The sequence below is a fragment of the Rattus norvegicus genome, chromosome 2 (genome assembly GCF_021556685.1).
Source record: "Rattus norvegicus strain SHRSP/BbbUtx chromosome 2, alternate assembly SHRSP_T2T, whole genome shotgun sequence".
Taxonomy (NCBI): domain Eukaryota; kingdom Metazoa; phylum Chordata; class Mammalia; order Rodentia; family Muridae; genus Rattus; species Rattus norvegicus.
In genome coordinates this window covers 191,622,513-191,641,983 of record NC_141535.1, presented here as the reverse complement: position 1 = coordinate 191,641,983, position 19,471 = coordinate 191,622,513, and the positions used below count along the sequence as shown (strand labels likewise).

The window sequence follows — 19,471 nt, the reverse complement described above, 5'->3', positions numbered from 1 at the left end:
TACATTTTCTCCATTTTGGATCCCCAGCGTTCAAGTTAAAGTTGGCCATAGCGATGTGTGTCTGCGACCCCAGCTCTGGGGAGGTGGAGGCAAGCTGATCCCTGAGGCTTCCTGGGGAGCTAGTCTGTGAGTCATTGCCCCCCAGGTTCAGCCAGAGACCTTCACACACACACACACACACACACACACACACACACACACACACACACACACTCGGGTGGAGAGCATGTGAAGTCGTCATGCACACATGGAAACATACGCACCACCTCCAACACACAAAGGGAGAATTTAATCTCCATGAAGTCTAATTTAGCAGTTTTACATCTATAAATGGGATTTTGATTTTTTTTTTTTGGACAGAGTCTTAATATGTAGCTATGGCTGAACTCAATATGTGGATCAGGCTATCCTCGAATTCATGGAAATCTATGTGACCCTGCCTCCAACCATAAGCCTCCTATTCCCTCCCCCTTCTCCATAAGGGTGGATCCCCCATACATCCCCCTTACTACATCCCCCCACATTCTCCTGCATTGGGGGTCCAACCTTGGCAGGACCAAGGACTTCCCCTTCCACTGGTGCCCCCAAAAGTCTATTCTCTGCTACATATGAGGTTGGAGCCCTGGGTCAGTCCATGTATAGTCAGTCTTTTGGTAGTGGTTTAGTCCCTGGAAGCTCTGGTTGGTTGGCATTGTTGTTCTTATGGGGTTGCAAGCTCCTTCAGCTCTTTCAATCCTTCCTCTAATTCCCCACAAGGGGGTCCTGTTCTCAGCTCAGTGGTTTGCTGCTAGCATTGACCTCTGTATTGGACACGCTCTGGATGTGTCTCTCAGGAGAGATCTATATCTGCTCTCTTTCAGCTTGCACTTTGTAGCTTCATCAATCTTATCTAGTTTTGGTGGCTGTATATACATGGGCCACATGTGGGGCAGGCTCTGAATGGCCGTTCCTTCAATCTCTGCTCTAAACTTTGTCCCCATATCCCCTCCTATGAATATTTTTTGTTCCCCCTTTTAAGAAGGAGTGGAAGCATCCACATTTTGGTCATCCTTCTTGAGTTTTCTGTGGTCTGTGGATTATATCTTAGGTAATTCGAGCTTTGGGGCTAATATCCACTTATCAATGAGTTCATACCAAGTGTGTTTTTCTGTAATTGAGTAACCTCACTCAGGATTAAATTTTCTAGTTTCATCCATTTGCCTATGATTTTCATGAAGTCATTGTTTTTGATAGCTGAGTAGTACTCCATTGTGTAGATGTACCACATTTTCTGTATCCATTCTTCTGTTGAAGGGCATCTGGTTTCTTTCCAGCTTCTGGCTATTATAAATAAGGCTGCTATGAACATAGTGGAGCATGTGTCTTTGTTGTATGTTGGGGCATCTTTTGGGTATATGCCCAGGAGAGGTATAGCTGGGTCCTCAGGTAGTGCAATGTCCAATTTTCTGAGGAAGCTCCAGACTGATTTCCAGAATGGTTGTACCAGTCTGCAATCTCACCAACAATGGAGGAGTGTTCCTCTTTCTCCACATCCTCGCCAGCATCTGCTGTACCTGAATTTTTTATCTTAGCCATTCTGATTGGTGTGAGGTGGAATCTCAGGGTTGTTTTGATTTGCATTTCCCTGATGACTAAGGGTGTTAAACATTTCTTTAGGTGCTTTTCAACCATTGATATTCCTCAGCTGAGAATTTTTTTGTTTATTTCTGTGTCCCATATTTTAATAGGATTATTTGGCTCTCTGGAGTCTAACTTCTTGAGTTCTTTGTATATTTTGGATATTAGCCCTCTATCAGACGTAGGATTGGTAAAGACCTTTACCAATGTATTGGTTGCCGTTTTGTCTTAACAACAGTGTCCTTTGTCTCACAGAAGCTATGCAGTTTTATGAGGTCCCATTTGTCGACTTTTGTTCTTAGAGCATAAGCCATAGGTGTTTTGTTCAGGAAATTTTCCCCAGTGCCCATGTGTTCGACACTCTAACCCCACTTTTTTTTTCTGTTAGTTTGACACACAAGCCTTTTTTGTTTTTGTTTTTGTTTTTGTTTTACACAGGGTCTCATGATGCAGCCCAGGCTGGCCTTGAACTTGTTGAGCCTTCCACCCCCACCTCCCAAGTGCTGGGACTACCAACATGCACCACCACACTCACTTTAGTGTGGAAATCTAGTGAAAGTTTTGCTGAATTTACATCTAAATATTCGAAGTCTTTTGCACCATAGTGGTGTATTTTTAGTTTTCGAATCTGTACTCTTTCTAGTACAGAATATATCGTTGCATTTTTTTTTTGTTTATCTTGTCACTTGTTACCTTGAACTCATTGATTCTTTCTAAGAAATCTTTCTTTCTTCAGAACTTTCTGTGTGGATAATCATGCAGAAACTTTATCTCTTTCCCATTCCTCTGACCTTTCATTTCCTTATGCCTCCTTACTCAGCCAATGAGAACTCTCCTTTCATTTCCTTATGCTTCCCCTACTTGACCAATGAGAACTCTCCTTTCATTTCCTTATGTTTTCTTACTCAACCAGTGAGAGCTCTCCTGTTTTGAAGACAGTACCTTGCTTCTTACTTGGTGTTTTTGTTTATTCTTGCTCCATTTTATTTATTTGCGTCTGTCCTGCTGATGTATCTATTTTCCCTTTCTTTCCTTTCAATTCTGTCACCTATTTTGCTGTTTGATTCTGTGCATCCTGATTCTGTGCATCCTACACTCCTTTTGGGGTTTCTTACCTCCACTGAGTAACCTCGGGACTGTTTGGCTCTGTGAGGTTTCTCTAAGTCCCGCTCTCTAAGTCTCTGTTCAGTGGCTACTTCTTAGGTTCCGCCCTCCTCCATTCCTGTGTCTTCCCTGATTGTAGCTGTCTCCTTCCTTCTACTCCCATGTCAGTTAGACTTCCAAAGGCCTATCCATGCTTCCTGGTCATCTGTTCTTATTTTCTCTCTTTTTCTCTGACTCCAAACCACTCCCCTTCCTCTTAGGGCTAAGGATCCTGAACAGAATGTCATCTGAGCACTGCTCCAGGAGTGCCCAGGGGTTGGGGTGGACCCCAGGAGTACATGCTGTGACTCAGCATGTACTTTCCTGAGGTGGCCCAAGCCAATCTTTCTGCAAAACCCCTTGGGTATAGGCTATTGCAGGCAACCCATCAGACCATGTTGTGTTTTATTTTCCTAACAAATCTCTTTTTTTTTTTACATTGCCAGCCACACTGTCCTGTTTACTGAAGCCAAAATCTTAAATGAATGTTCCCCCGCCAATCATTCAAAGTCACAAGACCCAGCTGTGCAGTACAGTAAAGTCCCTCTTCTCCAGCATGGACCTCTCTCACAGCAGCTCTGAAACTTCAGTATGTACAAGAATAATCCGGGGCCCTGATAAAATGGGGCTTCTTGGTCCTTCTCTCCAGAGCATAGAAACTAGAGCTGGGGTAGGGCTCAGGAATGCACACTCTCTTAAACCGCACAGCCACACCCGTGTTTTGATGCCTCGGCTCTCACACCAGGTTCTGGAAAGCACAACTATTAATGGCTGTCACTCTGAGAGCTACTCTGTTCCAACTGTGTGCTCATGTTGGCTTTTTAAAATCTCTCTCCACTTGGTGTAGGAGGTAGTATTAACAATAAGTTTAAAAAGAGAGAGAGATCATTGAAGTGGCTCATCGACCACTAAAAGCACTTGCAGCCAAGTCTCACATCCTGAGTTCTATCCCTGCAGCCCACATAAAGGTTGAAGAAGAGAACTGAGTCCACAAGGTTGACCTCTGACCTCCATAGACATGCCATGCCAAGTGCACTGTGATGACAAACATATACCACATCACCTCCTCTCTTACACACACACACACACACACACACACACACACACACACACACACACACAGAGAGAGAGAGAGAGAGAGAGAGAGAGAGAGAGAGAGAGAGAGAGAGCAGAAAAGAATGAGAACTTTGGGTAAGTACCATGTGTTCCTTTCCTGGGCACATAAAGCATACTCTTTCCTATCTTGATGTGTACAGGGAACTTTTGAATACTTGAGTGGTAAGTACCTATCACTGTCCCATGCCATAGATCGGTCAGAAAGCCCATTATCTGAGATCCACCTTCCTCCTCCCCTTCTTCTTCCGCCTCAGCATCCTGACTCACAATCCCTGCAACACCTAAATTATTACCAACCTCCACCCTCACTACAGCCAAAGCCCGACCATCTAAGGTTCAGCCTCACCTCCATCAGCTCCAGCATGCACCGTTAACAAGTGTAAAACCAATAGTAGCCAGGGCAACAGACACCTAAGGGTACTGTGGGACTCATTGTGTCTGAAGAGGCTGGAGTAGGCAAACAGGTCACTGTTGCTTCTTGTCTGTGGTTTGGTTTCCTCCGTCCCACACTTCTCCGACTCACCCAAACTCCCACCTCACTTGTCTTCTCTCCTGTAAGCCTTACCAACCTTGGATGACAAGGGTAGCCCCTGCTCATCTTTCCCTCTATTCTCCTAAAATTCCAGCGGTCCATCCCCAGGAGTAAACTGAGGCACCCAGTGTTTAACCACTAGTATTCTGATTCCGTACTGTGACCCTTTCCTCAGTGAGGAGAAAGGCAAGTACCTTCTGTATTCTGTGCAGTTCCTTACGGACAGTCAGCACCTTTGTGGGTCCACGGATGGGTTGGTTCGAGTACTTCACAAGTTCAAAGGGCTTCCGAGCCAGAGAGGCAAGAAGCAATTATCACCAAATACTGTGAGTCCTATGTGAGGAAAAAGGTCACCTCCACATTTCCTAAATGCCCAGAAAACTAGAATACTCTTTATACATGACTGTGATTTTTCTCCTGTTCCTTTAGAGCCACTCCTGAACTGCCTTTCTCAGGCAGGCTGATCGATGGGTTATTTCAGTCCCGCTTGAGAGTCCGTCCTTGGGACTAGCCCCCTCTGTTGGCTGGCTATGTGTATGGAAACGTTACTCACTCTCTCAGAAACACTGGGATTTGGCTAGACTTCTGCTGATTCTTTGAACACAAACACACTTCTAACAAAGCTCCATATAAACGATATCATAGATAACATGACAAATAAATGGCTCAAAACTCCTAAGTGTGTGTTCCTGCCATGTCTTTCTTTTTCGGGTGTTACATTCTATAGATCACCACACCACTCTCACTGCTTGGAGGTTGAGGTCAACCTGTGTGTCATCTTTAAATGAGTGGGTGACCTATGCTTGCTAGACCCCATTGATAGAGAGCATGGGACTTAGCGTCAACTCCTGGATTGCTGATTTTGTCACCAGCCTAGGCTGTGACTTCACTGCCCAGCGGAGGCAATAACACTATCTACGCCATGGGATTCTTCTGAAGATTAACTGAGATAATGCATATGAAGTACTTGACGTGGTTCTTCACACACAGTAGGTGCTAAATAAACGCTAAACTTCCTTAGTAGTATGATAGCTGGATAGGGTTCTGGATTGTTACTGATCCCCAAATTCCGAAGCCTAAATTATCAGAACGGAGAGAGGAGTAAGAATCATTAGCTAAGGATGAGTTAGTAAGTGGGGAGGGAGAGGGGCAGCCAGAACAGCAGGGCAAAGTTAAAGGCTATGAAATCTCATAAGAGAGAGTCTGTGGGTGGGGGTGGGGGTGGCAAACCATACAGAGCCTGGCTGTGGGTTTGGTTTCCATGCACTTTGGGTCTAAACATCCCTACACAGCCGCACAGCCCTGCATGGTGTGTGCTTCTGCCCATTCGGCCTCACTGGGAATACTCTGTAGCTTGTGTAATACAGGACACAAAAACATTCACTGTGTCTGAATATGCCCTTTGCTCCATCTGGAAGATTCCTCCTGCCATTCTTCACCCACTCTGCTACCTTTCTGGTATATTTGGACAGGTTAGTTCTGCAAAAGGGTTCCTCTGACCCCCACTCCCAGTTCAGCGCTTACTCTGGGACCCTAAGCTTTTTCTCTGCAACCGTCCCTTGGTTTGTCTATGATCGTTGTCTCTCTCTGTTGGTGTTTGCTCCTGCAGGCTCTGTGTCTGCGTGTGCTTTCCTCCCTGTGCTATCTCTACACCCAGGAGAGTAGCTGGGATGATCCCCAAATTAGTGCTTCAAGTAAATGAGCAAAGTAAAAGGGAGATTGCTTGTAAGTGCAGAGGCCAGTGAGACATTGGACAGGACAGACAGAAGGAGTGTGTACATCCAGGGGATACAAATAGTGTCAGCTTAGGTTTGAAGGTGCACATGTCAGGGTTGGACCAGAACAAGCTAACTTTAGGGAAGCAGATTGTGTTTGAGGAAGCTATAAAGAGTTCTGTGCTGTGCCGGGCATGGTGGCAGACACCTTCAGTCCCAGCATTTGGGAGGCAGAAGCAAGTGGATCTCTGAGTTCAAGGCCAGCCTGGCCTACTGAATGAATTCCAGAACAGCCAAGGCTACACAGAAAAAACCAGTTCCAAAAAAACCAATAAAATAAAATCCTTTGTTTAAGATGTGTAGGAAAAAAAAGATTGAAGACTTTGGATATTTCAGCTGGAAGTTATAATTTGGAGCTGAGCAGAACTGAGTAGATCTGAGTTCAGAGAAGATAGATCCGAGGGCCCAGACCAGACAGAAGAGGGAACAGGCATTCAGGTGGCTGGCAGGTACTGTGGTCTCACACAGAGGTGGCTCTAGTCTCAGACAAAAGGGCTGGAACCATGGAGAGGCAACTGCGTGTGTTAGGTAAGTCACATGAGCTGGGACCCTCAGAAGCTCTTCCTGAGAGAGAGAGAGAGAGAGAGAGAGAGAGAGAGAGAGAGAGAGAGAGAACAGAGGAGAAGGGCCATAAAAGGAGTCTTGCTCTCCACCCAGAAAGCAGAATAAAGGACAAACGGTAACATCAGAAGAATGTTCCAGAACTAGGGTCAGCTTCTCAGAACAGATAGAACTGCAGTGAGTTCATGATCACAGAAGGCACTCAAGCTACCTAAAGGATCTGGAGATGTGAGAGGAGGTGGCGTTCTTGGGGCTGGTGCATGAGAAAGCTGTAGGCCAGAGCAGCCCATGTTAGAGCATGTGCCTGAAGAAGTACACATCCTGTGCAAGGAGGAGCTGTTCACAGGATGAAAGGCATGAAAGAGTCACTGTGGTTCCCTGACTCCAACATCACTAAGGCGTGGCATCTCCGAAAGTCCAGGAGGGGCAGGACCCCCATCGGGTCTCCCTTCTGAACTGGAAAGTCATGGATGACCTTGTAAAGAGAAGCTGGGACAGAAGCCAGAGCAGGGAACTGGACAGTTGAGTGGGTGGCAAGGACAGACTGCAGCAGGTGTGGCTTGCTTGTTCCAGAAGTTTGTCCATGAAAGGAAGTCGGTGCACAAAGCTGTGAGACGGGGCAGGTCCCTCCTGCTGCCTGACCCTGGGCCTCCAAGGACAGGGCATCCAATAGGTCTGTGTGGACATCCCAAGTCCCTTTATAGAATGTATAGCTCTAACACAGGCGCAGAGAGGAAGACACTTCCCAAGAACTGTATTCTTTGGCAGACAGGAAGGCCCTTCCTGGTTGGGGGGAATGTGAAGAGTGGGACACTGGAGAGGTGACTTGGAGGGAGGCCGCTGTGCTTTTCTGCAGTCTCAAGAGTCCACAAACATCAAAATAAGGAGCCCGAGGATTCTGCAGATCTCTGCTCAAAGTGAATGTCCCTTGGGCCAGCCATTAAGACTACACTGACCGCACGGCTGTTCTTTCCAAGTAAGCCAAGAGCTAGAGAGGGCTGTTCTCCCCGACACCATCTGGCAGCATGCCAAACTATTCAAAACCGTGTGTCCCCTGAAACACGAGAGCCCATGGTTATCTCCGGTAATCTCCTCTCACTTTTGGCCAGGCTCAAGCAAGGCCTGAGCTATGAATAGCCTGGCAGTTGGCACACATTATGTCCACCAAGGAGGCTGGCCAGGGAAGAGGACAGCTATTTATGAGAGCCGAGTATGCTCTGAAGTCTCCTGAAGCTGATGTTGGGTGGCTCTTGGAAGTGCTGAGGGGGGTGGGAGGGAGAGGGGCTACTTGTTTGCTTTATTGTCACTTTGGGGTGTGTTCATTGTCCTCCCCCACCTCCAGGCTGAAAGTCTATAGAACATCTACAGCAGAACATCAGTTAGGGGAACCGTGGAATGACTCAGTGACAAAGGCACTTGTCACTAAACTGGACAACCTGAATTTGACCCTCAGTACTCACATGGTGGAAGGGAAGAACTGACTCCACAGAGTTGTTATATGTACCATGACATGAATGCCACATAAATGTGCTCTCTCTCTCTCTCTCTCTCTCTCTCTCTCTCTCTCTCTCACACACACACACACACACACACACACACACACACTCACACATACACTCATACACTCACACACACTCACATACACTCACACACATGCACACACACCACACACACACACTCACACACACACTCACACATACACTCATACACTCACACACACACTCACACATACACACACACACACACAGATGATTAATCTTTTAAAAAGATGCATAGCACTAAAATGGGTGTTCACTATGCCAACTACAGCACCAACTACCTCAAGTGAATTATCCTTCAGAGTCTTCATGAAAGTCTCCCAAGATAAAGCTTTGCAGATGAGGAAATGGAGAAACAGAGAGGCCAACCCAACTGTCCAAAGTTTTTAAGCAACCTCACTGAAAGCGCAGACCTGACACTGCTCCAGAATCCCAGCTCTCCTCTTGTGTCTGTATGGATGTGGCACCTGTCAATAATCAATTTGATGGCCTATAACTTAGGCAGGAAATAGGAGGTGGAACATCTGGGAGGCAGAAAGGATTCTGGGATTGTGCCAGGTGGGAGATTCACCCAGACAGATGTGACCAGACAGATGCATGGGCACAGGTAACCAGCCATGTGACAAATTGTAGATTAGAATAAATGGGTTATTTTAAGTTATGATCTAGTCAGAGAAGAACCTACCTAGGTGGCCAAGGTATTTGTAAATATATTTAGAGGCTGAACCTTCTTTCTGGGAACATGGGGCTAGGAGGAAGAACCAGACTTAACTTGTACACTCCTCCAAAACAGAGGGACCTGAGCCCATGCCCTGGCTCTACTGACGACCAGCTGTGAGCTGAGCAAGTTGTAGCTTCCTTGATCTTCAAGTTTCTCTCCTAAAAAGAAACAAGAGCCAACTGTTGCTGGCATAACTTGCGTGCAAGTGCTTACTGAAGGCTTCTTCCCTGTAAAACTATTGCAGAGAGAGCTCCATTCTAAGCCTTACCCTGACCACAAGCACACATCAGCATTTCTTGCAGGGAAAACTGATGCTAACACAACTCAGGGAGCCCACCCAGAGCTTCTAACTCAGCATGTCTGGGATGGAACCCCAGAACAAACATTTCTGATCAGATCCCTGCAGAGTCCTGGGCCCACATATGGTGAGAACCTTTGCTCCACAAATCTTCTAGTATGTGAGCATAGCCTCTCAATGCTGCACAACCTTAGGTGACAGCCAATATGACAGAATGAGGGAGGCTGTCCCTAGAGGGTAGAGCTTTTGTTTATCCATTTTATACTAACAAGAGCCTTTTACGGAATGAGAAAAAATGGGGTTGATTCCCAGTAAAACAGTCAGACAGACAGACAGACAGACAGACACAGACACAGACACAGACACACACACACACAGACACACACACACACACACACACACACACACACACACACACAAGCCAACAACAAAATTAATCCTAAAGTAATAATCGGGGCTGGAAACACATTGGTAGAATGATTGCCTTGTGTGAGCAAGGCTCTGGCTCGATCTCCAACACCATATAAATCAATCAATCAATTAATTAATAACATGGGACTAGACCATGCCCTTTTCTAACGCCCTCAGCAGAGCTTTGTTCTTGAGGGCTCATGGAGTCTGGCAGGAGGGTCCCCTGCAGGCTACACACACACACACACACACACACACACACACACACACACACACACACACACAGTATCCAGAGCCTTTCTCTTGGTTTATATCATCCTTCCTGAGAAAGGGGAGGAACAGGCGCTCTACCCATGGAGAGACCTCCTAGACATAAATGAAGGACTTAAACTTCTCTGTCTACAGTGGACATTGAAAAGCAGAGGTCTGTTCCTGCTTGCCTGGATTTATGAAATGCCAAGTTTAACTGGATCCCTGGACTCAGGAGGCTGAGGCCGATAGATCTAGGTCACAAGTTCAAGGTCAGTCTGAGTGACATAGGCAAACCCTGTCTCCAAAATCAAAGTAAAAAAACAACAGCAACAACAAATTGTGACTAGAATATTCTGATAGCATCTACTAAAGCTAGGTTGTGTGTGTGTGTTTCTGTGTGTGTGTGTGTGTGTGTGTGTGAGAGAGAGAGAGAGAGAGAGAGAGAGAGAGAGAGAGAGAGAGAGAGAGAGATTTTATGGGATGTCACATCCATGGCCAATTCAAAAGCAGTCTTTAACGGCACACCAAAGGCATGTAAGTCATTTACATGTGTCTCATGTCTGTTTTACCATTATAAGTGGCCATTACATTGTGACCACTGGAATATTTTACAAAACAAACACTCAGCCTTGGAGAATCCTGTCCTGCTTACAGCCACACTGCTAACACAGAGGCTCAAACTCATTTGCCTCATAGGTAATTTGGGGGTGTGTATCATCTAATAGCTTGGTATCCTGACCTAGGATGGCTGTGGGGAAGGGTGAGGCCAAGGCAGATGAGCTTGGTAGGGGCAGCCCAGCACACGGCAGATGGGGAGGAGAGGCTGCCTGGCTTGGGTACCTGGCAGCAGGAGGGAGCTCCTGGAAACAGGCACCTTGGACCCTCCAATGTCTTGCCAGCCCACTACATTGCAAGATGGCGTGCTGGATGCCTTCCTGAGTGGCTGGCCAAGCAGAGACAGCTTGCATGGATAATTCAGCCCTGCTGCATATAGCTTGGAAACCATGAAAGCCTCTTCAAGCATGCCAGCACTTCAGGCTGAACTGCCTTTCTCGGGAGAGCAAGTCATCTTAGGTGTATGTTGGGACCGATGGTCACACGACACACCCATGCCAACCTGCAAGGTGCAAGCTGCAAGATAGAGAACAGGGCTGGAGATGGGGATGAAAGGTCTTCCGATTTCCCCAGCAGACCCCAGGCCTTCCTCTTTGACTGCTTTGTAGTATAAGAGTTCTTACCATATTTCCACCATGCTGGAAATGGCCCCCACTTAAAATTGTGTGACTGTGTGAGGGTATCTACCCAGAGAACACAGTGTGTTCCTGAATGGAGAAGCTTCAAGATGAACTGTGATTCTGATCAACAGAGCAGGATTTACGCATCCCGCTGAGGCCTGAGGGCTTTGTAGGATGGGAGAGGTGAAAAGATTCTGACTATCTAAACAGCGGATCAGTTCAGAGTGTTTCCCATTTGTAAACAACTGTTTTTATTAATGTGTACATGTGCACAAATGCAAGTAGGAGCACATGTACCATGAGGTTCATGTGTCACGCCATGCATGTGGAGGTCAGAGGACAACTTTCTCTCCTATGAGGGTTCCTGGGATCCAACTCGGATTATTAGTCTTATGTAGTAATCAGCCTTAACCACTGAGCCATCTTGCCAGGCAGCCATTTGTAAAATCTATATTTCTTCATTAATTCTGAACAGGGAAGTCTTTACTATAGTCAACTGAATCCATTCTCCCCCAGGATGACCTACACTATATAAAGTGCCCAGCAAAAGCCCATTTTCCAGGGCCACAGCAGCGGAGTGTCACATGAGCTGGAGGTGGGGGGGGGGGTGGTGAGAGAGAGTGATTCTCCTGGGATAGCTCTCTGCAAGGACTCTTTCCCAAAGCCAAAACAAAATAAGCCTGAGCTCGTCTGGTTTTGTTCGGAGTGGAGCAGGGGTGAGGCTGAAGAGGGCTGTCTTTGGGCAGGGAGCAGTTGGAAACCGTCCCCGAGTCCTGCGTGTGCTGCTCTTCTCTGCCCAGTATCCCACCCGGCTCCATCTGTGGATCTACTTGACTCAGCAGCTTCATTCTGCCCTGGGGTTTGGAAGAGCAACTACTAGGACTTTAGCCAGTGCTAAATAGGCTCAGAGCGCAGGGTCAGCCTTAAAAGGCTCGGGGCTCTCTGCCCGTGTGCACAGATACACGCTGGCCCGAGAGCCCCAAGGTTTGGGAAAACAAACAAATGGACAACAGAAACCACGTTGTACCCATATTTTAGTAGAAGGAAGCGAAGGAGCATACACAGATCCCGGGGTCTAACAAATTCAACCTCCTTTTCTATTCTGTACTGAAAACCAAAACAAAAACAAAAACAAAAAGCAAACAAACAAAAACTCGGCTGGAGGGACAGCCCAGGTTGTAAAGAGACTTGCCACTAAACCAGATGACCTGAGTTTGATCCCCATGACACAAATGAGGGAAAGGAAAGCCACCTCCCACAAGTTGTCCTCTGGCCTGTGTACCACGGTATGCACTCATCAACTTAATTTTAAAAAGAAACCAAGAAAAATGTATTTCCGATGTACACATATGTGTATAAACCTTTCTTTTTCCCATCTCTTCTCCACGTATCTATCCACTCCTCCATCACCACTCATTCATTAAAGTCTAGCTTTTGCCCATTTACACTAAGCAACCACTTAGGAGCCACACAGAATCCAGGACAGTTTGGTATTACTGAGTGTGGGTGAAACCCAAAGTATTGGACACATACTTTCATAACTTGGTGTTACTTACAAACCTGAAACTGTGGAAGGAACATGCCTTCACATGCTATTGGAACCACATAGGTCTGAGTTCAAATCCTGCTTCATGCTAGGGTATCGTTTCATGGCTTTGTGATTTGGGCAGTTTTTCCTTGACTCTCTGACTTCTGTGTAATGTGGGAATACAAGAATTATATAAGCTAGTATTTGCAAGGCCTGGGCCATGGGCCTGGCTCAAAAAACCACATTCAATACCTTCTATTTCCTTCCTCTTCCTTTCCTTCAGTATTTGTTCAAAAAATACTGCAGAATACCCACTGTGTCAGACCATGATCCAGATGCTGGGACTGGTGACAAGGAAAGGTCCTGAACTTTGTAGATTTCACTTTCTATAGGAAGTATCACACCGAGCGCAAGATGTCACCCAAGTACCATGGAAAAAATAAGGATAGAGGAGGAAGGGAGAGGGGAGGGGAAGGGGAGAAGGGGAAGAAGGGGGAGGAGGGGGAAGGGAGGAGGGAGGAGGAGGGAGCATCTTGGAGAGTGTGGTTGATACACATGAGCAGGGAGGTGACTTCTTTGTTAAGGTACTGTAGGTGATTTGAATAAGAATGGCCCCCATAGGTGCACATATTTGAATCAGGGAGTAATATTACTCGAGAGGGATTAGGAGGTGTGGCCTTGTTGGAGGAAGTGTGTCACTGGAGGTGGACTTTGAGGTTCCAAAAAGCTACTTCAAGCCCAGTCTCTCTCTTCCTGCTCCCTGCAGATAAGGATGTAGAACTCCCAGCTACTTCTCCAGCACCATGTCTGCCTACATGCTCTCGTGCTCCCTGCCATGATGATAGTGGACCAAACCTCTGAAACTGTAAGTCAGCCCCAACCAAATGTTGTCATTTATAAGAGTTACTATGGTCATGGTGTCTCTTCACAGCAACACAGGAACACTGACTAAGACAGTGCCACTTAAACATAGATCTAAAGGAAATTGCCTTTTATCATTTACAAAAGAGGAACTTCATAGACATCAGAGGCCATGTACCTGCCTCTGCAGTGAGATGACTCCTTTATGCATAGATGGAAGGACAGCTTAGCGTCACACTACAGAGCACTTCCTAGTCTCCTCTGTGCCAGCTCCCCATCATCCCCATCCACCATCATGGCCTCTTCATGTTCCCATCGGTCATCATGGCCTCTTCAGGTCCCCATCAGTCATCATGGCCTCTTCATGTCCTCATTGGTCATCATGGCATCTTCATGTCCCCATTGGTCATCATGGCATCTTCGTGTCCCTATCGATCATCATGGCCTCTTTGTGTCCCCACTGGCCATCATGGCATCTTCATGTCCCCATCAGTCATCAAGGCATCTTCATGTCCTACACGCGCATGTTCCCACTGTCCTCAGATGTTTCATCTCTCTTGAGAAAGGAATAAGAAGGCACAGCAGCCAAACAAATATGTTCTCTTTCTCAACTAACTTCTGAGTCCTCTCTAAGGGTACTTTGAAGGTTACCTTTTGATTTGGTCCCAGAAATAAAGGCAATTTAACAGAAAACATCTCAAAGAGGGCAAGATTCCTTAAATACCCATATTATCTTCTTCAGAGAAATCTCTTCCAACCATGAGGTAGGGGTCAATGAGAGAAGTGTGCAAGACATAGCTGAGTTCCACAGTAGTGTTGAATTACTGAACCCCCAACATATACCTAACTTAACATACAAAATCAGAGGTATACCAGCAGGACGACATTATTCAAAGAAGTAAAAAAAAGTAGAAATAGAGGCAGTATGGTGTTTGGTTGTATAGATAATTTCTTGAGCCCAAGAGACCCACTCAGTGCTTTGCAAACCTTAGTGTACCTACAAATGTTCTAGGGGTCCCATTTAAATGTACACTCTGATTCTAGGATGAGCCCTGAAAGCTTCCATTTCCAACATACTCTTGGGGAACGCAATGCCATTGGGTCCATGTGTTTAGTATCAAGGCTTGGGTGATCCTCAAACCTGGCTGTACATTAGCATCACACAGAGAACTGTTTACCTCACTTGAAGTTGGACATATAAGGATGACCATGCTCAAAAACTGTGGTGTCTGGCTGGGCAGATGGCACAGTGTTAATTAAACCTTTACTACCAAGCCTAAGGGCCCGAGTTCCATCCCTGGAATCCATATAACAACAAGAGAGAATTCACTTGCACACTTTGTCCTGTGACCTCCACATGCTCAGTGTCTAATATGGGTCATGCTCACACAGTAAATAAGAAAACAAACAAACAAACAAACACTAAGGGGATTGAAAAATGGCTGAGCATTTAAAGGCTCTTGCTATTCTTCCAGAGAAACAAAGTTCAGTTCCCAGTACCCATGCTGTGCGGCTCAAAATCACCTACAACTCTAGCTCTTAGAGAACAGAAATTGTCTTTTGGCCTCTTCATGTACGTACACACACACACACACACACACACACACACACACACACACACACGCACGCAGAAAAATATAATAAACCTTTAAACTTAAAAACAATGTTTATAAAGAAGGTATTTTTAAATATAAAAAAAATAAACTCAGGAAGGTGCCGAGATGGCTCAACATGTAAAGGCACCAAGGAGAGCACTGACTCCCAGATATTGTCTTCTGACTTCCTCTCATACGCCGTGGTGTGCACAGACACAAGTAAATAAGTACATGTGAAACAATATGTAGTGTCCAGACATCCTCGCTTACCTATCCCAATTAAAACAGAATCTAGGGCATGAAACGTGGACATTTTTAAAGCTCCTTAGGTATTAGATGAGAACTACTGAGACAGGCTAAGATGATGTTGGAAAAATCCAAAGGCAGATGAAGGGTCCATTTTGGGTGAAAACAGCTGTATCCCACAGGGATGAATTTCACCCACTGCAACTGGCATAACAAATTAAGACACTGATTCTTGTTCTTACTCATCTGTTCTCACTTGGTTCTTTTAATTCAATGTGTTTAAAGTTCTATGGCTGATCTTACAGATGTGGTGTGAGGGGGTGAATCTTTGTGGTTTGCTCTGGATCAAGTAACGAGTAAAAGAGAGAATTCAAGCTCTCTGGCTTCCTTATTGCATACAAGGATGGGCATATAAGGGTGATGGTGTTCTTAGACTACATACATCTGTCTTGGCTATGTTTCTATTGCTGTGACAAAACACCAGAGCCAAAGAAACTTACAAAAGAAAGTGTTTAACTTAGGCGTGTGGCTCCAGAGGAGTAAAGCATGCAGCCATCATTTGGCGAGCATGGCAGCAGGCAGGCAGGCATGGTGCTGGAGCAGTAGATGAGAGCTTACATACCTAGACGACAGCCTCGACTCAGAGAAAGAGACAACTAGAATGGCACTCAAAGCTCACTCCTAGTGACACTGGACCTTCTCCAGCAAGGCCACACTTCTAAATTCTTCCAAGCAGTTCCACCAATTGGGGACCAACCATTCAAACATATGAGACATTGGAGTGGGTGTCTTCATTCAAAGCACCAAAACATGTGAGACCTATCAGTGATGCCAAATGCATTGCTTTGTCTGAGGATGTTATGGTAACACCAAGCTAAAGACTTTCCACTGGCATACAAATCAAATGGGGACTGTCTTAGTCAGGATTTTACTGAGGTAGACACCATGACCAATGAAGCTCTTAGACAACATTTAATAGAGGCTGGCTTACAGGTTCAGAGGTTCAGTTCATTGTCATCAAGGCAGGAGCATGGTAGCATCCAGGCAGACATGGGGCTGGAGGAGCTGAGAGTCCCACCTCTTGTTCCAAAGGCAGCTAGGAGAAGACTGGGTACCAGGCAGCTAGGATGAGAGTCTTAAAGCCTACACCCACAGGGACATACCTCCATCAAGGCCACACCTACTCCAACAAGGCCACACCTCCAAATAGTACCACTCCCTGGGTTAAGCATATAAACCATCACAGGGACTGACAACATAAAATGGCCAACATAGAATGGGGAACTCAACTGTGAGGGATACCGAAGGCTAAGAGAAGTGGCCTAGGAGACCCATCTAAGAGCTACAGAACCCTGGGATCCACAGTTCTGTTTTAACCCATGGTTCATAGAACCAGCCTCCTATTACCCCACAGGGTCGTATGGGAAATAGTCAACACAGAAAATCCCTAGTAGACAGGCTGTGTTGTAGAATGGCCATAGTAGAGTGGCCTGTGTTGTAGTACTGGAAAGTCAGTCATCAGAATAGACTTCTTGCTCTACAATAGGCCATTTCCAAAAGTTATAGGTTGTGTACCATTTAATGTCCATCTACTATTGTGAGAGGAACATACTTGTGTAATGTGTACTCATGTGCTATCTTATAAGGTTGTCTTTAATAAGACATGGTTGTCACTGTGCCCTGACCATGGAGGAGTTCTTTTTGGTCTGATTTAATGAGTCAGTGATGAGATTACCAAAGAAAATCTCTATGCTTTTAGCTACCTGTTTCATAAGAAAGGATCTCAGTAACTGAGAATGGCAGTTGTCAACAGAGATGATAATGTACCCATTTCATGGGCTGTGCATGTGCAGCCTGTGTGCTCTGGCCCTGTTCTTCCCCCAGCCTGTTGCTTTCCCCATTTCTATAGGGCCTACTTCCCCTCCATCTGCTGCCCACAGAAGGGACAAAACTACTACCCTCGCCTCAGGGTACGAGCCTGGGAAGATCATGATGGCTGTGGAGATATTTTTAAACACTCACACTTTCGGCTGATTGGGGAGCACTTAGAATTATGAAATGTTTTTCCCTCTTTTAATGTGACTCTGACATATTCAGATGGTTTGCTGGGTTCTACTATAGTCATTTTTTGAGATTTTAAGTCTCCCTGGCTTTCATATGGTGAGTTTGCTAATCTCGGTATTTGATTAGCCTGAGTGTCCTAGAAGTACTGCCTGGTTAACTCTCACATTATCCTTTAGCTGTGTGCTGAGCGGGCCGTGGGGACTGGGAAGGACTCTCTGCAGCATGGGTATTCTTGAAGTGTCAGTGGCCTTAAGCTGTCCAGGAGGAGATGCAGAGTCTCTCTGTGACACTTGCGAAGGATTAGAAACGCCCCCTCCCCCAGTGCCAGATGACCAACAGGTCATGTAATATAGATAAAATAAGAAATTACTTCAGTGTGGGCTCAAGAACTTTCTGGGGGGGGGGGAACTGTCTGTTAATGAATGCACAGTCCAGAAGAGCACACACCCATACTCTAAAGTTGACTTGGAAAATGACAGGGTCACTCTCCCTCTGACCAAGAGCAGAGGCAAGGTCAAGGGGCCTCCGAGGGAGACGAGCATGGGAAGTTGGCACTGAAGGGACTCACAGGAAACCCCAAGTTTCCTTTAAGCCAGTGGTTTTAACAGTAGTTGGAACATTCTGGAAAGGGGGCAGGTGGGACAAGAACCCCTGACGAATCAGGACATTTGAAGGAAGAACTTATGATCAATTGTCCGGAGCTCGGCTGCTGGGCCTCCCATTCAGCCTTGCACTGATTCTGCATGGCTGAGCCTCAGCCATTTGTCCTGAGCAATGATTGCCCCGCTCCCTGGATAAAGAAGGGTCAATGTGCAACCCCTTCACTCCTTTCCATCTTAAGGGTTTGTCCCCATAGTCCACTTCTGCAGAAAAGAAAGTTCGGTTTATGTGACACCACCACACGCGAGACCTCTGCACACATTCTCTGCGCCCTTGTTCCCGCATCCCTGTTAAATGCCACACTGGCACCAATGCTCACTCAGACAGGTGGCTGCTGCCCCTGCCCTCTTACCTCCAGTACAATCTCCTTCAGTTGGAACTGCTTCTGTGCGACCTTGTCTGAAGACACAGGCTCGTGGTAGTAGAGACAGAGCAAATCGTATCTCTTCAACACTTGCTTCAAGTTCTTCTCAGAAAGGCTGACCACTCGGTCCTTCCCATCGTACGTGGGGAAGTTCAGCCCCTCTTCTGCCCTGCTAAAGGACAGCAGATAAAGCCCCACCACGAGCAGGTAAATCCTCTTCATTTGGGAAGAGTCTTGTTTCTCAGTCCCCAGAACGGAGATCATGGAAGACAGATGGAAGGTTCTTGGAGACGCTGCTAAGCTTGGTTAGGGAACAAAGAGGCTGATCTCACCTCCTTGGTCCTGCGGCTGTGTAGTTGTGGGCTCAGAACAAACTGTGGAGGCTTAATGCACACATGCGCACAGAGCAAGAGCCAGGCAGGAGGCTGGGAGGCCAAGCCCTAGATACCTTGCATAGCTCTCCCAGCCTCTGTCTCATTAAGAACTCCATTTTTAGGATGCAGTTGTTTCGGGCTAAAAATAAATCATGCAATGAATAATATTTTTTTTTAAAAAAAGTCAGCTATGACACCGTTGAGGGATTTGTCCACAAAGCATGTCAGCGGTGAATGGGCAGCAGGCAGGAGGGGACTGGAGGGACCGTATGCAAGTGAAATAAAGGGGCACCAAAAAGGTCAGAGAGGGAAACTCATGGGGGTGGGTGAGAAAGGAGAGCAAGGAGTGTCGGTGCCAATAAGAACACGGAAGGTTTAAAGCATCAAAAATCCCACTTAGACATCACATTGCTCAGTTTCAGGACAACCGGGCAGCCTCTCTCCCTGGCTGCACTGTTCCACCCAGGGCAGGCACTCTCCACATGCCTTTCTAGGTCTTCTTGGAAGCCCAGTGCTGGCAGCACCAGGTCCACATGTCCTTGCCGGGCAGGGACTTAGAGACATGCTTTCCTACTGACAC

General features: G+C 46.3%; 1 protein-coding gene across 1 annotated transcript in view; it reads right to left on the bottom strand.

The window, feature by feature from the left end:
* The window catches only part of Casq2 (calsequestrin 2), a 55,676-nt gene extending 36,785 nt beyond the window's left edge, over nt 1-18,891 (bottom strand). Inside the window, 1 exon segment of the mRNA NM_017131.2 lies at nt 18,506-18,891. Coding sequence (NP_058827.3) covers nt 18,506-18,739 — 234 coding nt within the window. The 5' untranslated portion in view covers nt 18,740-18,891.
* Between the last annotated feature and the right edge of the window lie 580 nt (nt 18,892-19,471).